Source organism: Passer domesticus, chromosome 1, assembly GCF_036417665.1.
Source record: "Passer domesticus isolate bPasDom1 chromosome 1, bPasDom1.hap1, whole genome shotgun sequence".
In the NCBI taxonomy this organism is placed as follows: Eukaryota; Metazoa; Chordata; class Aves; order Passeriformes; family Passeridae; genus Passer; species Passer domesticus.
The window spans coordinates 118,548,046-118,573,645 of record NC_087474.1 but is presented as its reverse complement, the minus strand read 5'-3'; the positions used below and the strand labels follow the sequence as shown (position 1 = coordinate 118,573,645).

The window sequence follows — 25,600 nt, the reverse complement described above, 5'->3', positions numbered from 1 at the left end:
AATATGTTAATGTTTGAAAACATTAACAACAAAAAACAAAAGAATTGTTCAGAATTTTCTGAAAAAGTAAGACCTAAAATGATCAAAATACAGAAGGCAGCAGCAGGAATTGTGAGATTAATAAACAAGGTATGTGAGAAAGGATACAAACACAGGAGTAAGATAAAGACTCAGCAGAAGGAAAGGGAAATAAACATATGGCTCATGCACAGCAATATAGAATAATGTCTTCTTACTTTACACAGTAGACAGAAAGGGTATCAACTTAAACTCTTGCACAGTAAGAAATATATCTGTTAAGATACTGAGAAAAGAAAGCTTTCAACCACCAAGAACAAGGAGATGTTGAATTAAATCCTTAGCGAGGTATTACAGCCTCCATCAAAATCTTTTAAGAATATGTTAGACAAATACCTGACAGTAATGACAGATGCATATCTGATTTTGACCTATGACTGATGAACAAATTAGATGACTACTGGAGATCCTGTCTGGTCTGATTTTGTTAGTATTTCTAGGATAATATTTAGAAAATATTTATTAAAGTTTCTTAAAGAGCTATCTGCTTCAAGGTATTTATATACTGCTACAATCCTTTTTTTCCTCTAAGTCTTAACATATCAAAGTCCAGATGTCTGGAAAAACTCAAAAGCTTCTAACTCCTCCCAGGAAACCTCTTCAGGTTTCAGTTTGTTGTACTTTCAAATATTTCAAAAATGGTGTAAGAGGGGTCTGAACTATATAAAATGCAAACTCCACCAGAATCCCTAAAAAAGTCATTAAAATATTATTCCACTGCTATGATGAATGGTGGTGTTTGGCATTTACATAGGACCTCTCAGCAACAATTAAAACTGACACATTAAGAAGATTAAATATGTTTTAAAAATGAGAACATTTGGGCATACTGATTATTAGGAATGTCTCAAATGCTACAAGCTACTTAACAGTAACCACAATAGAAGGAATGCAATTATGCTTTGGATTTCTTAGAAGACCTATGGTGGTCTCTTCCCTGAAAGTCTGTAACTACAAAATATACATATGCAAGAAAATGAAGATTTCTGAATTCTAAAAGCTCGACTTTAGTCACAGCCCTCTGTAAACATTCTTGTAATTTTATTTTATTTTTCAGCAGCTGATAGTAACTGAATGAGACAAGATCTACTTTGCACTCAGCACAGGATAACCTTTTCCAGCACATATTTCTAACATACTCTATTTCAGTACAGCGAAGACTCCATTACCAATAAATGAATGCCCTGTTATACAGGACAATTGCATGGAAGAAGTGCCCATTTTCATGAATGCATCACAATAAACTAGCCTCACCATCTGTTCCACCCACTAAATATAAACGTAAAAAGAACATAGTCCCTGAGCATAACACAAGTTGTATGATGTACTGAATTTTAATGCCTGTATGTATATTCTCTTTTTTAATCAATACAAAATACATATCCCCATCTTCTAAGTGACTCTAAATTAGAGTAACATTTTCTCCAGCTAGAGCTTCATATCCTATGGGAAGGCATACACACAAAGATAATCCAAACTGAAATAAGACATGACTGCAAAATCAGTAACATCCTTCAGTGGCAGATATTCTCACAGCTTGAAAAGCCCAAGACAGAGAGTCAAATCTACATTTTCTAATTTATTTGACCTGCTATCACTTACAGAGTACTATGGGGGTTTTGTCAGCTTCTGGAAGAAATGTGTGTATTGCTTCTAGGCCAGTAGCAAACTCTGGATGCCCACCACAGTCCTACTTAAAAAAACCCCCTCAAAATCTGTTCAGAAAAACAAGAAATTATCTCTCCTGCACCCTTCCTATGGCTAATATAGGTTCTGTATAGCAGGTCCCAAGTTTGTAATGAGATTTAGTGAAGTGTTTGGGAGCAGCATGGAAGTATGACACTACTGCATCACTAATCATAGCTCTGAGAAGAGTTTATGACAAAACACATGCCAATATTTTTTATGTTGTTTTCCACAGAGAAAGACACTTTGAATCCTTATATAGTTCAGGGGCATCACTGTCCAGATCAGAAATAGAAGCTGTAAGACAAGAAAGAAATTCAGGCTTGCAGCCTTGGAAATTAAGAGTTTATTCCTCAACACAGAGAATTAACCATAAGGAGATGGGAGCACCATAGGTCTACATAAAGATATAGAAATGAAAACAGAAAAAGGACAGAAATCACATAGTTGGCAGAATCTGTTAATTAAAATGAAAAAAAAAAGTAATCCTATTTAATCAGAGCTCAGAAAGTCAACTAAACACAACATGTAGTGAATATTGGGCAGATCAGCAGATTTTCAGACAATCAAACAATATCTGGACCTGAATTGTGCACTATACAGAACCCTAGACCTGTTCTCAAAGCTGCTCTGCAACTGCACTTTTAGCATCCTAAGAAATGTTATGAGAAACATTTCAACAGGTACAAGAACAGAAACCCTTAAACCTTATACAAAGTTCCCCACACTTCACGTGTGGTGTCCCCAACAGGCCAGTAGATTTATTTTCCAAAATCTACCAAAAAAACCCTAATTAATTCATTTGATATCATGAGCAAACAGTTTATGTCATATCTGAAGATGCAGAAGAACATATACTTGAAATTATGTATCTCAGTCTTAAACATAGAGAAAAATCAGAAGAAATAATCTAACATTGAATATAACTTTGCATAGCAAAAGCTGTAATAGTGAAGGAACATTGTCTATTTTGAATAATAACGTTGGATCAACATAGAGAACTAGCCATCCACATGGAACTGATTGATAATCTGCAGAAAGGTCATGTATGAAACCCAAGTACACTTTCATGGGAGGCTGTGATACAATAAGACTTATAGGTTATACTGCCAGGAACTGGCAACAGCACATTTAACAACTCTATGGCATTCAGAAAGTAAAGTGCCTTGGAACTATTTTACGGGATCATTATATATAAAAATAGGACTAGGCTGGAAGATTAATAAAGAAGAACAATCTTATCCCCACAAAGACAGACATAAAATAACTTCTAGGATTTAGCCACTACAAAAAGCTTGTTTGTTAGCTTGTTGCAATGGTCACATTGCTAAATACTTCTCTAAATGATTCAGCATTTGCTAAACGCAAGAAAAAGAAACAGTTATGTCATTCTTTGACTTCACTTCAGCAGAGACAAGAGTCTTAGTGAACACCACATTTTGTACTCCCTAGGGAACTTTTCCAATTAAATTTCATGCAGAGCAGGAAAAACTGCCTATGACATGGAGATTTAGAAGTTACTCTTAGCATCTCTTCAGAGAAAATTCTTTGTTAATTACAGAACATGATCCATGGACCTCACTAACAAACCCACAGAAAATAAAACCAGAAACTGTATCTACCACCTCAAGAGATGTCGCTTCAAAATAGTTACAGATCCAACTGAAGAACTAAATCAACCAAAGAAGAACAATCAACCAAAACCTTTATGCCAAATCTCTATATGACGTGCAATAATGCAAATGAAGAAAAGAGAATGTTAACTTTTAATTGGGCAAGCATGGAAGCAAATATGCTACTATCTCTGGGAATAAATGCACATTAGGCAAGCAAATTCACCATGAAGAAAGAATATCTGTTACATACTGCCCCCATCCCCCAAAAATCATTACATAACAATCAGAATCTAATTGCTAAATCACCTCTCTGCCTGCAATTGCTTAGGTCTGTCAAACTTTAAAAAGCAACCACTGAGGATGAAAAAAAAAACTGACCAGGGATTTTCCAGGTAGACAGAAAGATGTCTTCTTGAGAAAGGATCAGCTGCTGAGTTTGAAAAAGGACAGGTAAACAGAAAAATAAAACTTTCCAAGAGAACACGGAGTTTAGAAAAATATCAGTATTACAAGATATTTTTTTTTACTCTTACTCACCTAAACCAGATTTTTTTAACCTCTTTAAGTGCTGGCTTGTTTGCTTTCCAGTTGGAGACTTTTGCCCATGTTTCATCTCTTTATCAGAACCATCTGCTTCACCATTTTTAGATTCCGATCCTTTGAAAAAAATAAAATCCCTCAAATATGATGCTTTTGCACTTAGTTACTAACAATCCCCTCAGCACCCCCTACACCGTAAACAAAACAAAAATAGGATTTTAAAAAAAATTGACATTTTCTTGCTGAAAGGCAATATACTTTTCTGGTCACAATATAATTCCTCCTCATCAGAGGAATTGGAAGTAAAAGCTCAATAAATCAATTAGGTGCTGAAAACTAAAGTTTACTGAACACTGCAGTCAATAAAAATGTTCAGTGATCTAATAAAAATAACATAGTTCTCTAATGCCCAGGAGATATTTTAAAAAATATTTTAACCTTAGGTTATGGGGCAGTAAAGCAACCTAAGGCTGAAAAAAAAGATAATTTCTTTTTGAAGAAACATTTAAAGAAAAGATATGTTTGGAAATGCAATTGTCAATTTGTGTTAGACACAGAAATCTCTTAAAATGAAGCAACTTAACCACCAGAGTTAAAGGTCAAGGTTATGCTGCAGTGATAAGCATCGTATAAGAAGAAAAGCTGACAAAAGGATTTGAGTATTGCAATGCAGAACTGAGACACAAATTCACATTCACGGAGAAGCTTGCCTTTCCCCCCCTCCTCTTTCTATGGCATTGAATACCAGCATGTGGTCCTCCATTAGAGCTCCAGAGCCAAACAAAATGTTACTTTGCATTCCTTTAAAGCTGCTGCTATTACCAATTGTCATTTTACTGTATGCCTTCAGCTCTTTATTAAAGAAAAATCTCTATCCTTGAGACACGAGTCTTGATAAGGAAATAAAGACGTTAAACAAAGCCACCCAGTGGAAATAGTATTTCAGTAATTCCAAATTCTGTATGCTACTCATCTGATTCAGAGGAAGGTTCTGTGACTAGAGCTGATCTTGCAAATGGTCCTTTAGTTATTTACCTGAAGGTGAATCCGACTGCTCATCGGACACCTTTAATGGTGTCAAAACAACACGAGGAACAGTCTTGTTTACCATCATTGAGACTCCATTTCTTCTTTTCTGCTGTTGTCTCAAAGCCTACAAAAACGATAATAAAACATAAAACTGTAGCAAAAAATAATGCTTATAAGTGAATTACACATGACATTTTTCTACCATTAAACTGAATCCCTTAAAATAAGCATAAATTACACAGCTACTGACTTGCCAGACTTCACACTCGTCCTCTTTATGTCATTTTCCTTTAAAATACAAAATCAGGCTTTTTCTCCTTTTTTTAAGAGAAAGAAGATGCATCTTAGATCATTTTCCAATCCAGGTTTGACAACAAAGAAGCACGTAACTGTTTGCTCTACCTTAACAGCACAACGTGATAACCCATGAAATGCGAAACTAAGCCTTCCAAAAAAAAAAAGTAAACCCAAAATGTTTCAAAACCAGAATAAAAATATATATGTCTGCACATCTCTCGCAGGTGCATCCTCTCCAGTATACTGCTCAGTCAATCAAGTTAACACAGAGTGTCATCAGTATGTACAGCATGTAAGGACTACAGTATTGATGCACTCACTCAGCCGTGAGTAGTGCTGCACAAAATCACTGAACATGGCAGGAATCATTTATTTTCGTGAAGGGAATCAGTCCTAATCTTGGAAACCTTGCAGCATTTGGCTTCTGTCTGTTTGACTTTGGGCATTAACCTTCAGAACACGAACATGATGGTGTTCTGGCAAATCTGGGGGAAAATGATACACGAATAAATCTCTACAAATGGTAGTGCTTTGTGTTTCATAAATGTATCAAATACAGGGCTGATAATGCAATATAAAATATCTACAGATTAGAAATAGCAAATACCCATCAGACTGTTTTATATGGAAAATGATATCTCATTCAAAAGGTCTTAAAACATAAAAATATGAATACCTGCCAATTAATACATCTGCAAACATTAAAATTCTGGAATTAATCAGAATGGGCTGAGCTTAATACAGACTTCTCCTAGCCTCCTGTCTATTTTTCTCCATTCTTATTGTGCCCTCTATTTTTACAATTGTGATTTATGTTACGAACTTGGGGGATTTATTAAAGTAATACCATATTAACAAGGTACATATCTGATATGAATTATCCCAATAGGTTTATGAGCATGAATGACTGATGCCCTATAAGGTTTAAGTCTGTAACTTTAATGGATTGTAATACCTTTCCAAATTGTTCACATAGCTAAATAATAGAGAAAAAAACCTCTGAGAAGAAAGAAATCGATACTGGTCTACTCCTCTAAATAACACTACACAACGTAAAATACACCAGGCCACATAGAAGCTATTTCATGGATTAACCCATTTTATTGTACTTCTGAAAGGACACATAAGCACTGTGCAATAAAAAGCAAATTAGAACACTTGAAGTCAAACAAAGAGAGGAAGCTGGTCAGATCTGCACTGAACCAAAGAAGCAGCAGAAAGACATAAAGAACAGATGATACTTCAAACATTTTTGAGACAGAATTTTCATACTGGTATCGAGCAAGCACAGCCAGACTTCTGGACAGAAAATTCTAAAGTGTTAACACTTCCCAAAAATTCCTCAAAATTCAAAAAATGACGCTGCAAACCTAAGTGTCAAATCAGGTGATCCTTAATTAACACTAATACCATGGAGACAGTGGGAAACAGTTCATTAAAAATTAACTGAAAAGACTGGCAATGTCTGCACCACCGATACACCAATATAACCACAGCTTCATATTATGGTGCCACAGAGCCTGATTTGCCTCATGTCATCCTCATTTCCTCCACCCAAGGCAAATGGTTAGAGCCCAACAATGCTCCATGTTGTCCTCCTGACTTTCCAAGACAATTTCCACCTCTCACCAAGGCTTCATAGCCTTGCGGCTAGCATCCACAGAGAAACACCATTTTAATGATTCATACAGCCACTGTGGCAAAGGCAGATACTTTGTCAAGCCTCACAGTTGATTTTCAGCGCTTAGACTTAACTCCCATGAAGGAGAGAAAGGAACCAGCAGGGTATCCACAGTGACAGGCACGCAGTGTTCATACACCTCAGGTGACACACGTGCTGCTGGAGCGAGGGCAGCGGTACCCAATATTTGTCAGGAGCACCACTTACCTTCTTTTGTATTACTGGCAGGACCCCCTGTGGTCCTTAAGCACACATTTATGCAACTCATCTGGCATCTGCAAGAAGCACAGGCCAACTCATGCCCATGGAGCACTAATGCAAGACACTCCCTGGACAGTTAAATGAGGAAATACAACTGGGAGCAGACAAAGCTACCAGAACTATTTACTTCAAGGCATAGCACACTTCTCTAGTTACAGCCTAAGCACCTCTATATATGAGGGTCAAGCAAAAACCTTAAATACACCATTTCCCTTTGACAAACATTTGTTTTTCAGGGTTTCTTTTTCCCTAACATACATTGATTCACTGCCAGTCCCTTCCCCAGCTCCTCCGGTTTCACAGGGCAAGGAACCAATCACCAAAAGGAAAAAAAAACCAAAACAAACAAAACAGTACAAAAAAAAACCCCCAAAAAAACCCCAAAAAACCCCAACAACAACAACAAAAAAACCAACAAAAAAAAACCCCAAAAAAACCCAAACAAACAAAAAAAAACCCAAAAAACCCCAACAAAACCTAAACCAAAAAAAACCAACCCCAAAACCCAACCCCCACAATATGGATGTTAAAACTAAGTAAAACTTTTAACACAAAATTAACAAATTACCAGTGAATTACCCTGTGTACAGAGAATAAACATGTAACCTTCCCCATGCCTCTCTGTCTTTTCATTTGTCAAATGAAAGATATAAGATGGGGAAGAGGGTACAAAGATAAAAAGTAAATAATCTAACATATGATTTTCAGGGTAAAGAGATGGTGGAGATTCTGTGCAGACATTCTTGTTGTGATATGCCCAGCTAATAACAACAATTTTGTGGTAATTTCTCCTCTGAATTTGAAGCCGCAGGATCTGAAATTTTTGGACAGCTGAGTCTTTGCAAGACAACCCAGCCCAGTGGGAGAAACTGCTGACTGACACCCAGTTACAAGGAAAGCCAAACACCAGAAGGAGTAAAGTATAAAGGAAGGACAATCTCTGTAGTCTCCACTGAGGACAAATTTATAACTTCTCTATACCTAGCCTGAGGGACATTCATTTTAGAATACAAGACTACTGTAGGATTAGACAAGAATCTTGTAACCCAAGATTAATTCTACTTAGCTGGGAAGTCAATGAGATTACTCCAAGTGAAACATGCACCAAATGCCTGCTATACTGAGCTTTTAGAGCGCCAAGCTAATTTAGTGCTTTCCTAGTCACCATGACCAAATAAATCAAATTTATAACTAGCACTGAAGAAAATGAGAAATGTTGTAACTTATTCCACAGAAAAATGGTTCCAGATATCACTGTAGATACAGAAACAGCAACTAACACATACTACATTGTCATCTTTCATGGACACAGCCTTTTCCGTCTCATCCATATTTACAGACATATAACCTCCTAGCTGGACCTCCTACAGAACTGCAAGAAAAGATGATGATTTTACCAAATGGTAAGGTGTCATTTTCACTACAGCAAATTAGAAAAAAACACATGCAGTGCATATGATAAGCTTAAATAAAGAATTTTTTTTCTTTAATGAGATGCTATGTTTACATTTCAAATGCATTCGATCACTTAATGCTAAATGCATGAGTTAAAAAAGCTGCACATTTTAAATACCTAGAACTGATCACTGTTGAAATATACTGTAAGACATTGCTACCATCCTACTAGTGCAAAAAATAAATTTTAAAAAAAATGAAAGGAAATGAAAGTTCATGTAATATACATTACAAGCTCTCTAAAATTTACCACCAAAATATAATACTTACATCCAGCCTTTCACAAGCAGATTTGCAAAGGACATCTGTGAATCTCTCGCACATAATGAGTATGGAGAATTCCCAGTATTCCCATTCATAAAAATGAACCTGTGACCATCTGTTGAATAACACTGCCATGGTCATTATACAATGCTTGGCATAATTATTTGGTTTAATGAAGTTATTTTTATTGCCAAAATCTTTAAGCAAACTATCAATCCATTTTCATCCAAAGAATTCAAAATAAAATAAAAAGATGAAAATTAAGAAAATATAAACTCTGAAGATAGATGGCAAAAGAAAAACACCATGAAATTACCAGTGAACTTCTAATTCCAAGCAGGTTTTTTAAAATAAAGAGGTGACAAGAGCAAGGTTCCTTCTGTTTTTCAGGGAGTTTCTATCCCTCTTGGAATATAGCAGTATTTTGGAGGTTTCATGAATGCCATTATATGCTCTTAAGAATAGTAAATTCATGTTTAGTTGATCTTAACACAGGAAAGACTTTTTTACCCATGTGACACAATGGTTGACTGTCTTCAGTAAAAACTCATAAAGTCATCTTTCAAGCAGGAATGAAAGGAAACAATATAAACTGAAACATAACTGTAGATGGGGGCAAAATGCCTTCCAAAAAGAGCACCAGAAGCAAAATATCAGTCTCTGAGCTCTGATTTTACTGCTGCTCGGCAATTTGTTTTTGTTATTTTTCTTTCCCATATCTTTTAAACTCAGAACAAAAAAATGGATCACACAGATAAACCATTAATGCAGAAAACCATTTTCATTTGAGGTTAAATGTGTGACATGCTGAGAATGTTAAAAATTAAGTCATTATCAACAAAGACATGTAACACTTGGTTGCATTAAGCAACATCGTCCCAGATTTCTACTTGTTCTATAAATGTCAAGTCCACATTCTGAAATTCATGTAATGAAACATAACCTTTGAAATTTCACACATTATGGTTCAGAAATGTAATGCTATGGAATTCCTCCATTCTGCCATGTGAAAACTCAAGCTATGATGCACTGAGCAAAGTCTCTTGCACAAAATAAATAACAACTCTGCATCATGGTTATGGATGGCAAATTGACAAAGATGAAACAGGTTTATGGTTTATCATTGATTCACTTAACACCACCACAAAATTCACTCTTTGTCTTCTCTCTCACCCTAATTTTGTTTAGTAAAATTAAGAGTCTTTAATTCCCATGTCTCGGTTAAATTAAAATTTCTCAATGGCAACCTGCTTCACGGACAGACAGAGCAGTTAAACTAAAACGTAAGCACCACAAATCATGAAGAGTAAACCCATTATTATTTCCTAGATGCCACTAATTTTTATATTAAACATAAACAAAGCACTCAGTTATAAGCATGCAACTGTAAGATTAAAACACAATAAACATGTCCTATGGAAACAACCACAAAGTACAAAGTGCCATTTCCAAAACAAATTTACTTCCAACCATACTAGTGCACTAAACATGTCAGTATGGTGCCAAGAGTACACAGTTGGTCATCTGAAGATGAAGAGTAGTGTCAGAATCAGCAGGATGGAAGTCTGGAAACCTGGGGTTTATTTTGAAATAAATGCTAATACCTTCTCAAATAAACATCTTTTCTTGTCCCATGCCATCCTCCTACCTTGTGACAGTTACATCTGTATTTGGAATAAAAAATAATGTGTTGCTGCATATTTGTTCTTTAGGTTTCAGAAGGGCTTTCAGCAGAACTACAGTATACCTTAACACTGAACTTTCACCTGTGTACTAACGAACGCTGAACTGAAATGCTTGGACCTTTGTGGAGCAGAGACAAGGAGATTTGTCTGTTCACGTGAGTGTCTGTACACCTGCAAGCTAGCACTGCTTTCTACGGGATTACAATAATCCAGTCACAGCTACAGTTAATGCAGATCACGAGAGACTGCAAAGTAAATGGTTTTGGTGCTTTCCCAACCATAGAAAAAAGGACAAAAACCACATGTGATCTGTTCAATGTCTGTTTTGACTTGCATGTGAATGGGAATGATGATAGCATATGCATCAACACAGTGAAAGCTTTTTAACAAAGAGAAGAATTGGGGGTTTTTAATGTGCTGTGTAGTATTAAATTAACAACATCCATCAGCTGAAAAGTGTTTTATGGGGAAATGGGTTCATTGGCACAACAAAACACATGTAGGTAAGAAAACAGTTTGTAGAAAGCAATTTAAAAACAAATTAAAACAAAGATAGCAGTGTCAATACAAAATCTTAAAACAGTAATCAACACTTTCCATGGGGTCAAATTTTCAAACACACTCTGCACAGGGACCAAAGCATACAGCAGAGACTTTATGGCTAGACTCTGCAGATCAAAAATTACCACTCAGAGGATTTATATTGCACCAATGTAAGCAGCGTAACATCTTTCTGCCTAACATCCTGTTTCAGCCTGGGTACTCCTGCTTGCCCACACATCCTGAGCACACAGCCTTCTGCAGACCTAGCCAACAGCTCCTGGAACACCATTTGCAGATAACTGCTTGTCAATATTTTGTAGGAGGCTTCCTAGAGCTCTGAAGAGTTGTGAGCTGTTCCAAATCCTGCCTTTCCCTGAAAAGACCAACACTTTCTAGGATGCACTTCAAAATCAAGGCATGATTCATTGTCACCTGGATATAATTTCATGTTACAAACTATTCAACTGAAAAGATGTTCTTTTCACATAGCCCAAAAGAAGATACTCACTTAGATATTCACTGCCACTATAAGGAAAAATCACGTAACTCCACTGGAAAAGCTTAACTGGGACGCCACTCTCTAAAATCTCTAGTGATTTTATTTTCATTAATACAACAGCAATCCATCTGAAATGGTTCTCCAGGCTACTTAAGGGACAGGCTACTTACAGAAACACATTAACAGACAAATGCAATGCTTAGAACTAGACTGCTATCTTCAGCTTGACTACCTGAGTCTTGGAAAAAGCCACTGCATCTACAGAACGGAAGAGAACACTTTCAACCTATATTTGGGAAGAAGATTTCACTATGTCACAGTGGCAGGTTTAAACAAAGGTAATGCTCATGCCAGGACATATTTTAAGTGAGTGATACTGTCCTACACTGAGGTAGAGGGGCAACTACACTTCAACACTTAAAATGGCTTTAAAATTTTTTAGTTATTTCTCAGACTAAGAAATTCTCTAAAATACATTTATTAAAACAGAAAAGGTGCAGGAGCACTGTAAAAAGCATACTGTGCAAACAACCCCAGAGAAGTAACAAGCAGAACCCTCCAGCAACTGGGAGGCAGTTATTACAAAAGCAGTAAAAAGCAGGGACTGTGTGGATTCCTGTTCCTTTCTTTCCATCACAGGTAAGAGCTGAGGATCATGGGGATGACCCAGAAGAGAGTCTCAAACATTGTCTTGGTTCTTACCAAAGCACTGTGTTGAGCAGCTGGTGCATGCTGCCCAAGCATAGGGACCTTTAGAGGGACATACCGTGCAGCCAGCCTTCGGGCAATGCATGTACTCCCTGAACAGCTTCTGCTGGAACTCTTGCTCTCCCAGCTTCTTTTCCCCATTATGCAGTCTCCCTGCCATAGCTTCTCTGTCCTCTTCCCTAGACTTGTCTTGGCAATCAGAAAATCAGTTTAATTTATCATCTTCGAACTTCCATTTTCCAGAATGCATTTTGTAAACTCCAGTGTCCTTTCCCATGTCTCTCTAGAAGTCAAAAAGCAACATGTTTTCCTTCTTTTCCATTTGTTGTCAGGAAAATTTCTCAAGAATCATCACTTATGTCGACACACATCTGATCAAATGCTTCAGCTAGGGAGCCAGAATTCTCCAACTGTGGCATTGGTACATCTGTTGCATCTGAAATGAAACATAAGAATGCGGTTAAGAGAGACACTGAGCAACTGCACCAAACTCTCTATTATGAGGAATTCAGTACAAAAAATACCTCTCAGTTTACAGTGGATTTTCAGAGCCTTTCAGGAAGACACCCTGCATTCAAATTCTAAGTGATTAGGACAAAATCATAATGATCTCCTCTGTCACCTTTGCTTCTTTGGGATGAGGAAAGGAAAGCAGGGCAGGAGAATGTATCAGGCTTATATTAGAGCATGAGAGGGAGCAGTTGCTCAAATGAGTCAAAGGAGAGACACCACAGACAGACTCATAATGGATTACTTCCTATGGACAGCAAAATGCTTCAAGATAACCTGCATCTGGCTGTAGTCAAGGAAAGAAGTCCTAACAGAATGAGTGTGGAGGGAGCAAGACTGGTGAGTTTGCTCTTCTCCCAAAGAAAGGTAAGCAGTGTGAGCTGAAGACAGGAAAGCAAATTCACACCAGCATTATGGGAGATCAGGAATCTACCTTCAGTGCCAGCCTAGGCACTTGGACACCTGTGTCCAAAAAAAAAAAAAAAAAAAGAAACAAAGAGATCTTGATAAACTAGTAATATGTATTTGGGTCAATCCGGGCTAAATTACAGAAATTTAGTCTCCTGAAGATTGGTTTCTAAATTCTAAATAAAAATTACAGTTGTGGTAGAAATGTCGGCCTGAAATATTATTTGGAGCTGGACAGATCTAATGTCCTACAATTCAGAACTAATACATAAGCTAAACCCTAACTTCCCCATTGCTCTATTACTGCTTGGGGTGTGACAGCATCCACAGTCAAAAAAAAAGGGGATGGAGTTGCCATTTTTATTATAAGAATAAATCCTACAAATGGGTGCCTTCCTTCTCATTAAAAAACTGCATCTACCCACTTTATGAACTATCTAGTGGCACATATATGAACCCAGCCACCAAGCATGCAGACAAAGCCCAAAGTTAAGGAAAACAAAACAAACCATGGCAGTGACATACCTTGTGTTGATTCCCTTATTTCCTGAGCTTCTCTCCTCCCAAACCCACTTGGCTGCTGTCTCTGGAGTTTCTGTCTCTACAAAGAGATCTGGATGCCCAGCACAGTCTCAAACATGTCCTGGTTCTGTATTCAGATCCTGAGTCTGAATGGAGTATCCTTCTCTTCTCCCAACAGAAAATTTATGGGTACCCTTCTTGGTGCTGATTCCAAAGTGCCAAATGGAAGGCAGGATTTTCTTCCATGTCTGGGAGGTCTACTATCATCCCAGACACCATTATAACGCATCTTCAAGTTCTTTCTCCTCTCTTGGTACTGACCCAGGGAACACCTGGTACACTGACGGACAAAGTGCTCTTACACTTGGCTATCATCAGAGTCCAAGAGACACTAACACCACCTCAATGTCTTGGATATTCACACATTCTCAGTGTTACCTATGTGAGGCCAGCTTGCAGGTATGATCTCTTCTTCTGAGAAATGTTCCAAGAACATCTTGATAGATACAGATAAATCTGTATACAGTGAAGACTTCCACAAAAAAGTATCACCTCAAGTCAATGGAACAGAAACTGGACCAGACAGAAGCATGTAGATACTATGCCATGGCTTGATGTCCATACTGGAGTTAGCCTTGTCCAGAGCAAGAATAATGCAGCACACAGTAGTGTGACCATGTACCACTGCTAGCAGATGCAGGAGTAGTTCAGTACTTTCCCAGGAAGAGGTCCTTACATGGGTCTGCATGCCAAAACTCTCGAGTGTGAAAATGAGGTAAATCAGTATGGATCTGATCAATACTGATAGGAAATCAGCGTGTGACAACGTGCCATAAGCCTTCTTTTCAAAGGTACAAGATCAGCAACAGCTGGGCACACAGGCCCAAGCACTTCCAACAGCACAAGGGAAACAGAAATCTGTAAAATCTGCCATCAGAAAGCCAAGCATAAAAGGCAGCTCTGCACCACAGGCTCTTGCCTATACCCTCAAGAACAGGAACTGGTTTGTGGGACATTACACTCAGAGCAAACAAGAGAAAACTGAAACTCTGTCAGAAACCAAAGGGAAGACAAAACACACTCAGTGGTAAAACACTCAAAATTTCCTTTCCAAAAAGGATACAATGGAAGGTGGAGAAGCTAGAAAGTTTCCAGACCAAAATGGCACCCCAGCCTTTGAAAGGTGAGGATATAAAGGCTGATCTATGACACAGAGCTTATGAAAATCCACTGCAACTGCAAACCTCCTTAGTCCCTGCAAAACACCCCAAATCCACTGCTACCTAAGAGAAATCAAAACCAAGAGCCAGGGCCCAGAAAATGCCCTTTCCTCCATGCTCCTTGCAGAGCTCAAAAAAGGCAGCATTGTGACTAATTTGATTCATGAGAACCTCCTGAAATGCAGACTGTTACAAGACAAACAAGAGATTGCTCTTTGCAATCTAAACCTAGGAATATATCTCCAGAAATCATTAAAAAAAAACAAATCATATGTAAATCCAGCACATAATAATTTAAAGAGAATTACATATGAGTGGTTAATAAGTAGATAAACAGTAGAGAAAATCTATTTCCAGCTCAGATCTTCAAGCAGAACCACACATTATCAACTTCCCTCTTACTTTATTTTTAGAGGTTACAAAACAAATACACACAAGATCAAAGTAATGTGAAGAACCCAGTGGTTTTAAATAAATTGAGTAGGAAACTGAAAACTAACTTGTAGGTTTCCATTCTTTGAAGACTGTTTTGTAGTAGATAAAAAGCAACAGCTAAGGAAGACCCCATTACAGTATATTATATACAGTATATATAAATTTATATATTACAAGCACTTGCTGAGAGGATGATGATGGCTTATCCTCCGTTACTTTAGCATGGAATCAGTAAGTTTGTATCAGTTGTAATACTGTTACATAGTGTGTCTAAAAGTTTGTTCTGGATTCAAAGGTCTGACAGGTTCTTTGTATGAATTTTATGCACTATACATCCATAAAACAAATTGAAAGAAATTGGAAAGCAAAAGAATAAATTTCTAACAGCAACTTTATAAATAGAATCACTGTTAAGGTTTATTCACCTCTGCTACAATACCAAATCAAACCTGCATTGTGTATATATGGCAATAGCCAACACCTGAAACTTCTAAAGAAAATAAAGCAAAAAAACCCCACTATTCCACTAGACAAATGCCCATTTGTTTCACATTGTGCATAGAGAAAACATTTTGCTGATAGCTGTAATGCTACTCTCATGCTCTGAAGTACAGGATCTAATTACCATCAACTTAATTAAAACTTATTTCTTTTTATCGATTACTTAACTTTCTGGTGTTGCTTTAATCCTACTGCCTTAGGGAATGTTTTCAAAGATTCACATAAATGTTATGACTTTTTATATTAATTAAGCTATTCTGATTAATTTGCCCTTTTAAAATTATTCTCAGTGCTATATATCTGCTAAGTGACAAATGGCAGAGTTTAAACAATTACGGAAGTTCAAACATTTATGGCTTTGCTCTTTTTATTCCCTTCTTTCCCCTCTGCCTACTCCCTCCACCCCTAGGGAAGTTCACAGATCACAAAATATCTGTATAGAAGAGTTTCCAAGAAGTGCAAATTTTCCACAACTATCCTAATGGTTAGTGAGTTGTTTTGTGCCCACTGTGCAATTTTCCTGAACAAACAAATGTAATACCTCCATCTAATAATCCTTTTCAGCCCTCAAAGCCTCTAAATACAACATAACCTTATGTGAATGATAAACATCTATTAATTTTATTGGATTTAAACTCAGCCTGCATGAAAAACTAGAGTGTTTAGAGGAGATGTGCACAGGCTTTGCTTAACTTAAGCCTAAACAAAGAACTCAGCAATAAATTACCCCATGAAATAATTATATTCATTAGCCATAACTAGAAGAGCAGTTGTGAGACAAATTACAACAACAGTATCTCATTATCCTAACACTTTAGAAAAGTCACAACTTCAAATGGAGAAGAGGTCATGATAGGGGTTTTTTTGAATTCTAGTTTTTTAGTTTTTCTTTTTTATTTTTCTGGCTGTAAGCCGAATTAATTTGGCAATGCTAGAAAATAATTTTTACATTATCATGCTTTCAGCTAATAGGTGACTTTGAATAATCAGCTGCTTTTGTAAGCTTTAATACTTATCATGGAGTCTAAATTATCCAATCCTAAGTTTTTTTTATAAAAATAACCTAACCCCACTTTTATATCCTGTAGTACCAAAAACAGTATGAAAAAAAAATTTTAACAGATCATAAAAATCAAACAAGTATGTCTAGAGTCTATGCCTAGAGTACTTCCTATCTGCAGCAATTCTTTCAAAATGTTGTTTTAAAATTTATTTGTAACCCCACATAAAATTTTCAACACAAATGCTTATATAGGAAAATCAGGGGTGTGATAATATAAAGAATTCTGCTTACTTGAAATTGACTTAAGTGCTTACTGCACTTAAAACCCCTTTAAACTCCCAACAAATAGGACTGCACCCTCACTAAAAATATAACAAAACCCAACAAAATGCCACTAAACATAACACTAAAAAAGGCCACTAAACAAAACACCACTAAACATAACACTAAAAATCCTTAGAAGACTCTTTAAATTCTGCTGACATCCCACTCACATAGGAATGACAGAGATGCTAAAGGGAAGCCAACTGATGATCAGTCAATACAAGCTTACCTGTTTAAGTGCTTTCTTTGTGTGCTGCTGGAAGGAAGATACTAGCTTGCTTTGCACCGGTGCATTAGTAAGGCTTGAATCACGATTGGAAGACATTTCCTCTGATGTCTGCTTTGGGCAAACTTTATAAAAAGAAATAGAAAAATCAGAATACTGTTATGGGGGTTACCTTCCTTATTTCTTGGAGAGTCATAAAGATGGAAAAATAAAACAACACAAGCAAATGCCTCAAAACTGAAAAGCTTGCTGTAGAAAATTCAGCTTATCTTGAGGTCCACATCAGCTGAAAATCCAGCCACATTCTAGAAAAATGTACTGCTTCTCTAATATTTGTACCACATCATACCCTTTCTATGCAGTTCAGGAGGCTTTGCATATTTTGCCTTTCAGGTCCTGAAAGGTAACTGAAATAGTTTAGCAGATTTCACACAGGAACTACATAAAAACTACCTTCCTCATCAACACATTTTAATGGATTATAAGATATCCAAATTAGCATTTATACAAGAGATACTGATGACCCCTGGATCTAGAAAGACTCATACATATGTAACTTCATACCTATTTTACAAGTATCTCTTGATAAAGCTAAGAACACACTTTAATGGGTAGACTGGAATATCCTGCAAGATGAATTCTGGTCTCTCAGGTAATACATGCTGCTATACTTGTCAGCCTTCTAAATAATACATGCTTTAATGAACAAATACTACAGCACTTGCATTAAACAGCCTCTTGAATAAATGTTGCGTGCGACACAGAAAAAAGTCACCTGGTTAAAAATAAATGAAAATATTATTTGTTTTGTTTTTTGTTTTTGGTGGGGTTTTTTTAAACAGCTTTATTACATAGATATGAAAGCTGTGAAAATAGCTGGAGGATCCTATTAGTCTTGGTCAGCAAACTCAACTGAAAGGGCTGCAGAAACCTTTGCACTCTTAATGCTTGCATTACTATTACTCTCACTAGTAACCTAAGACTGCCCAGCTAAACCAGCATTAGCAGAATCCAAAAATGAAGAAGCTTTTCTTCCACTCTCCTCCGCTGATTCAGTTCAAATCTGCCTTCCAGCAGCATTCAAAGCTGGTTTGTGTGTTGGCATACCTTCTTTATAATGTTTTGCAGCATTAAATGGTTTTCCGAGATTTGCCATACTTTGCACACTACCAGAATAGTCTGCACAGACATGTGCCAGAAATAACATAGCCCAGTATTAATCTATTTTCTCTGCCCATCCTTCAGTGGGATCAGCAGACACGCAAAGTAACTAAGTCCTGTGCCTTTAGCAATGTTTCTTAGAAGAAACATTGTAACATTCTTTGATTCATGTTTGTAAGCAAAAAAGACACAGACAATTTAGCTATCAAAAAGTAATGGCCATCATAAGATGCATGTGATATTAAACCTTTTTTCTACACTGAAAGAAAAAGTAATTAATACTTACCTCAGGAAGAGAGAATACACTCTATGGCACTGCTGTTATGCTAAGATAACTGTCATATCAGATTAAAATTTTTCATTACCAGGTAAGAGAAATGCTATTTTATCACAAGATTTATAACTGATTTTTGTCTTTTTTTTTTCTTATGCTTGCAGGATTTGTCAAAATACACAAAGAAGGTACAACACAAAACAGGTTCTGAGTTTACAGAATCACCTGGTTTGGATCAATCTTTTCCACATGATGAGCAAATCTTACTATCAAATAAGGCAACGCTAAAGAGGTGCAAAGTGTCCACAGAAAAAAACAATAGCTGGTTTATATAATCCAAATTACTGCAACAGCTAAGCTTCTGAAACAAAGAACACCTACATCAAAATATAAACGTGACATTTCAAATTGCCCAGATTTTGTCTTCTCCTTCTAAGAATTTTTTTTTTACTGTGTTCTGGCAAATTTTGAGAGTCAAAGAATTGAAGGAAAAGCACCCAGAAATAGCATGTGCAGACAAACCGCAAAGTTAACAAGAGGAGAACACATTCAAAAATCCTTAAAGAATGGAAACTGGTAAACTTAAGTGCCCCTCCTAAAACAGGATAGATACAACATGACCTGTCATGATAAAACTATTCCTGTTCCCCAGAATGACTGCAATTCCTATTACTTTCTTGTTGAAAAGGGAAATTGAGATTTTCATTATGGTGATCTAGGATATTATCCAGGAGTCTCCCCTATTTATTTTGGTGATAAAGTTCATCCTCAAGAGGTTTGACAACTATCTGATGATACTCCGCACCACAACCATTAACGTCACGGTACAGCAGGAATGAAAATAAGCATAGCTCTGTATTAATCTTTTGCTTTCATTCATTTCTCTTTTAAGAATAAATCTAGAGTTGTGACAGAATTTATAAGAGGCAATACTTTTAATTCCTATAATTACTTCAATTTTGCATAAAATATTATTGGTGTACTGATTTATTTTGTCTCTGTTCCTTGGAATCTTTTACAACAAAGCTAAACCAAGAAACAGGAACTGTTGTAGTGGGTGAAACATCTGGAACTGAACCCACTGAAACAATAAACGGCTTTCCATCACTGCAATCTCTCCTACAGATACAGAAAGAATACCTCACTTCAGGCTGGTTTTGTAGTGCAACCCAAAACAAGTTTGTTCAAGTTTTGAAAAAAATCCCGACTTTTTCCTGTAGTTCATGATTAAAGAAATAGATACATGAGGTTGAAATACGTTGCTTAAAATATTTTAAATGACACTGTGATTAGAGAAACTCAACCTAATTGATTTAAAACAAATGATACTTCCTTTCTAAAACTTATTTTGCACATTATCTTTTTCTTCATATACCTTGTAGCTTGAAATAGTAAGATGGTAGGAAATTATTTTAAATGTCACTTTTTATGTTTTAATTACATTTCCATTTCCATTTAAAACCAGCTTGATAGAAAATATGGCTATGAATCTAACCATCTAGTAAGTAAGAGATTCCAATGCCTATTTTCCAAAAGCAGAAGATACAAGTATTAAAAATCCAAATGCATTGTGTTAAATTACACAATTGCTTAATAACTTATACAGTCTACTGACCTTATTAGCAAAAAATAATACTAAAATTGACACACAGGCTTTATTTAGAGGATAATCAAGACATTGTTTAAAAACAATATCAATTGTCTTTTCTGTACAAAATTAAATACAAATATGAGACAATGAATAAATTTAATCTTTAAAACATGTTCTGCTACTTAGTAATTTAAATCAATCTGTGCCAAAGTGTGACTGCATTAAGATGTCTGTGACCACATAAAATTGATGTTATTTATTTCTTAATTTCTATGGATAAAGTCCAACTGCTTTTCTCTGAATGGGTCAGATATAAAGAAAGGGAAAAATATGACAGAAAGATATATAAGTGAAGTCAACATTGAAGATCCTAATGAAAAACCAATGCCTTAAGAACAAAACAGGCGTTTCTCCTATGGAAACCAAAGATCCCAGTAAAAGAAAAACAAATTTGAAGTGTTCTTTGTACATATATACAACTTCGGAAAGCTGCAACCACTTTTTCCATAAGTGCCGAAGATCCATGAATATTATCAGATCCACATTCACTTGAAAATATGTATCAGAAAAGAATGCTAAAAATAAACTGGGTGCTGGGGAGGGAAAAAAAAAAAAGACCAACAACCTAGAGAGAATGTCACAGATAAAGGGAAAATATTTGGGTAACAAATAAAGATGATTCACCATTATTGCTACAGTAAAAAAAGGAAACAAGAGTGGTTTTAAGCCTACAGGAGGCATTTCCATTTAGTGGAGAATAATTAGGCTCCATTCTTTAAATCGGCTTCCTCAAGGGCCAGGACCGAGTGAAGGAATAAAGAAAAAGCAACTATTAAGCCGTAAACTGTTAGGTTATGAGCTGGAGGAGCAGCTGGGTTTCTGAAGATAAGACCTCCTTAGTGAGTGTTCAGAGACTGTTAACATGAATGATAGAATTAGAATTGCTTAGCAAAAAGAGTATATTAAAAATGTTTTTGGCAAACTCCATTTAAAATAACTTCCTCTCTTCCATTTTTCCAACACTAGTTTTGTTAATTATTATGAAAGGTTATAATTTATAAAAATCAGCAATGCTGTCTTTGAATTTCAAATTTTACAGGCTATCTCTGTTATTTTTTATCACCTTTTACCTTCCCCACCAAATAAATGACACCTATGTAAAACATATTGGAACATATCTTTCTTCGAAGAAACAATTTTTTGAGGAACACAACAAAAAATTATTCTGTCTCCTTGCCACTGAAAGTTATTAGGGATAACTGTAAACTAATTTATGTAACTAGATGGACAGAGAAATTCCTGCCCAGTAAAGGGCTTATTTTCCCAAAATCAACAGCACAATTAATTTTTATTTCAGTCAGATCATATTGATTTAAAATAAAACCAGCAAAATCAACAGCAGTCCACTTCCTTTTTTTTTAAGTAACCACAGCAGATGAGAAGGATTGTTTACTAATGGCCACATTACAAAACATAAATTAATATTGTTGCCATATGCTAAAGACTAGAGTCTACCTCAAGCACAAAATGTATGCACACACTCTGGAGATATGAAATTTCAGAGAGAACTCCCTCTGGAAAACATACACACAATACCTCTCTCTAAAATATCCATAAAATTCAATATTTTCTTTGGGTGACACAGATCTATACTTGTATTGACATAAATAGTTGCACTTTGCCAGCACAGATGTATCGAGTAATTCACCTCCATCACTCTTTGATCTCCAGAGCCCAACTTGCCAAAACTGAACAATTCAGAACTCGGTTGTTGCCATCAGCTCTTGAAAATGAAAACCAGTTTGGGAGTAAGTTAATTGTATGAGTTTGCCAAAGCAAGCAAAAACAGATGTATACATCAAGGGTACTACAGTGACTGCAATATTCTTTCTGAAAAGCAATACTAGCACTGTGAATTAATAAATAGTATTGAGTAGTATCTTTTGGAAAAAGACATCAAATACCACATCAGCTTCATAGCTTGCACTGAATCCCATTATATTACAGCATGTTTTTGAGCCCAAACATTTCACAAAACTTAGAAAACTGTGAATCCTTATTCCAAAGCAAGTCAACATTTTCCACTAAAAATATACAGCCTGTCATCACTAAGCCACCAATTTCTTAGACCTCATTAACTAATGTACAGGAAAAAAAAACAGATGAGAAACATCCTCAAGCTTCACAGTATCTTCTATTATTCCTATGACTCCCTTCAAGCAGTAATGAAACAAAAGAAATTAAGCTCAATTCCAGGTACCATATTTTTATGTTATAGTTGCAGGAAGATAAAAGAAAAATACACCAAAAAAATCTAAGCAAAGTGAAAAACTTTGTCACCCAAAACACTATGTTTGAGCTGCTACTTCATTGCTGCTCTTCTGCTTTTAGAAGAATCTATCTCACATCCAGATGTTGCCACGTGTCACAAACATTTTCAGTGGAACCATCCAATATTATTCCCAAGATGCTAACAGTAAAAGGTTTCACAGAATCGCCAGGAATTCCATTCCTGGAAAGGAACTGAATATCCAAATGGGGACTCAGGTTTCAAATAGTGGTGAATATACACTCTTTTCTATAGAGTTATCCTAGGGTTTCCTAGTCTAAAAAGCACAAGGTATTCAAAAGCACAGTAGCTACAAAGCAAAATTTCATGATCCAGCATGAACATGATCCTCTGCTGTCCATCATTTTGTCAGCTATCTCTAAGAAAATTAACTAAGGAACTAACCTAGGGAATTAACTCTGCCATTTCATGTTCATAGTTGAAGAACATACACTTCTAGGAAGTGCTGAAAACCAAGTGTTTCAAGAGGAGACACAGGCTGCTGGTATTTGGGCACACATGAGAAGCCCTGTTGGGGCTGAGGTGGGAAGTCACGCTGTAGCAGGAATTGCTGTCTCCTCTACACGTACATCATTGTGCATTCCATTGGCTCGCACGAAGACCCTTTTTAATCAACTGCGCTCCGCGGCTGATGGATTAGCCTTGGCTTCAGAAACCCTAGGGACAAATGCTTTTTGAGAACTGAACATCCTATTGATGGGCAAAAGGATATTATAGTCATCATTTTCCCAGGCAACAGTAATTGGGATTTTAATTCTTTTACCCACAGCATCTTTACATGCTACCCCTGTATTTGAGGAAAATGGAATTTTAAAGATATGGGACTGCTACAGAGCTTCTATTAGAAATTCCATTCCAAACAAAATCAACTGTAGCATAAAGAGTTTCTTTAACATACGCCTTTGGAGAAGGTGGGGAAAGAAAAATTCTCCACAGCATCTTCAAAATCCTGAGGTGTGACCATTCTACTTGTCTACTTAGCAATACTGATGTGGTGTAATAGCTTTTGCCAAGTCATGTGTTTATAATGGTTAGGAATTTTTATATTATTATGTTAGTAAAACTGTTCAGCAGCCTGCATTTATATTGCGAAAAGTGTGCCTGCTGAGGAATGATGTGATTCTTCTCTGTCTGAGTGTCAGCTGGTACTTTTTATTCTGAAAGACTGTGGTCTAAAAGCCCACAAATGGGATGAGGCTGTTGCTTACAGTTTCATCCTTTTGCTTCCAGCTATATTTAAAGAGGCATTTTTTAAACTAGTGCTAAACAATTTCTGATCACTCTGTCAGAACTGTGGCTTCTGGACTCTATCAGAGTGGAAAAGGGCAAATAAAATCTAATCAATTGGGCAATTAAGAATTTAATGTGCAAGCAACGCCCATCCTCATATGTATCACATATATTCTAAAACACAAGTCAGAGAATTTGATGAAGTGTTTTTTGCACTGAACTAAATGCTAATTTCATGCCACAGAATAATTTCCTGGAAAGAAAAAAATCCCCAGCTCTAGTGTGAAAAGTGTAATTGGTCTGTTAGACCAAATATTTTCTATAGAAATAACTATTCTCAAATATTTACAAACTGATCAAGTCACCACCTCACCTTTCATAAACTAATGAGACATCCCTATTAAACCCCCCAGAACAAAGGAGGTGTTTGTTCACTCAGGACTTCTTATGTGTCTTTTATAAATCCTTTCCTGTTTACCTTAATTCCTTCTTACAGCTATAATGAATGCAATACACTGGTAATCATTTAGCTAGTGCTATACCCAAAGGAAAATCTCTGCCTATACTCTTTAATCAGTACTATCAGAATTATAGTCTAAGAACTACATTGGACTAATTAGGAAAAGCATCTAATTCATGTTCAATTTATTTTCTGTTGTGATTCTTAAATGCTTTTCAGATATACTGATTTATTGAACACATATTTCTGCTGCATAAATACGACCTCTTTTTTTGCTTGAAAGTCCAAAAAAATTCATGCTGTTCAACTGCAACAATGTACAAGGCAATCAAAAGACATCTCACAATTATTATTTATTACCAATAAATTTAAGCTAGAAAGATTTCATAGTTTTCAAAAATTATTGACATAAAAAAATACTGAATGAAGAGTGGTCAAATCACATCTTCCAGAGCAAAATGCCTACTGTGGATGGTGATTCCTATGCCTCTGCAGATTAAATAATTTGTAATTTCAATCCACCAAAAACTAGAGGTATTTTTTGGGCATGGTCCTATTTTTAAGCCAAGCCTTCTATACTGTAAACAAAATCAGAATTCTAAGTGCATATAAATGATATCTTTAACAACAAACTTGCAGTCTCAAGAAAAGTAATCAAACATTTTTGGCAAAATTATGTCCTGTACCTGCTGACTGATGTGTTATTTATTAAATACATGCTGCATTTAACTCTTAATTGATCACATCAAGCACTGGCCTTTCTGTATGCAATAGACACTCACTACTGCCATCCCATTTACTTTTTTTTAATATATCCATTGATACCCACGACAGGACAAAAAATTAACATGCCTTGTTCTCAAAATGTGAAATATATTGCAGTTTTTCAAGATTTGTTAAAGACAAAAAATGATAGAAAATTCTCAGCTTTAAAACCAATCTAGGTGTAATTTAATGCTCTATTTCAAAATTTTAAATTTTTGCAGCTTCTCTTTTATGTCATCACAAGTACTATAATTATTTTTATTACTGTGAACTGTGAA

At 36.1% G+C, this 25,600-nt stretch overlaps 1 protein-coding gene across 16 annotated transcripts in view; it reads right to left on the bottom strand.

Moving 5' to 3' along the window:
• Positions 1-25,600, bottom strand: part of ASXL3 (ASXL transcriptional regulator 3) — a 126,702-nt gene that overhangs the window by 40,571 nt on the left and 60,531 nt on the right. For 10 of the 16 annotated variants that reach the window (XM_064385094.1, XM_064385088.1, XM_064385145.1 and 7 more), the window contains 3 exons: positions 17,495-17,616; positions 4,956-5,073; positions 3,918-4,037 (listed from right to left, as the gene is read on the bottom strand). In XM_064385094.1, coding sequence (XP_064241164.1) covers positions 3,918-4,037; positions 4,956-5,073; positions 17,495-17,616 — 360 coding nt within the window. Of the gene's footprint in view, positions 1-3,917; positions 4,038-4,955; positions 5,074-7,134; positions 7,202-8,913; positions 9,023-12,400; positions 12,779-13,785; positions 14,337-17,494; positions 17,617-25,600 lie in introns of those variants that run through there. The other 6 variants (XM_064385152.1, XM_064385159.1, XM_064385156.1 and 3 more) reach the window with 6 other exon arrangements.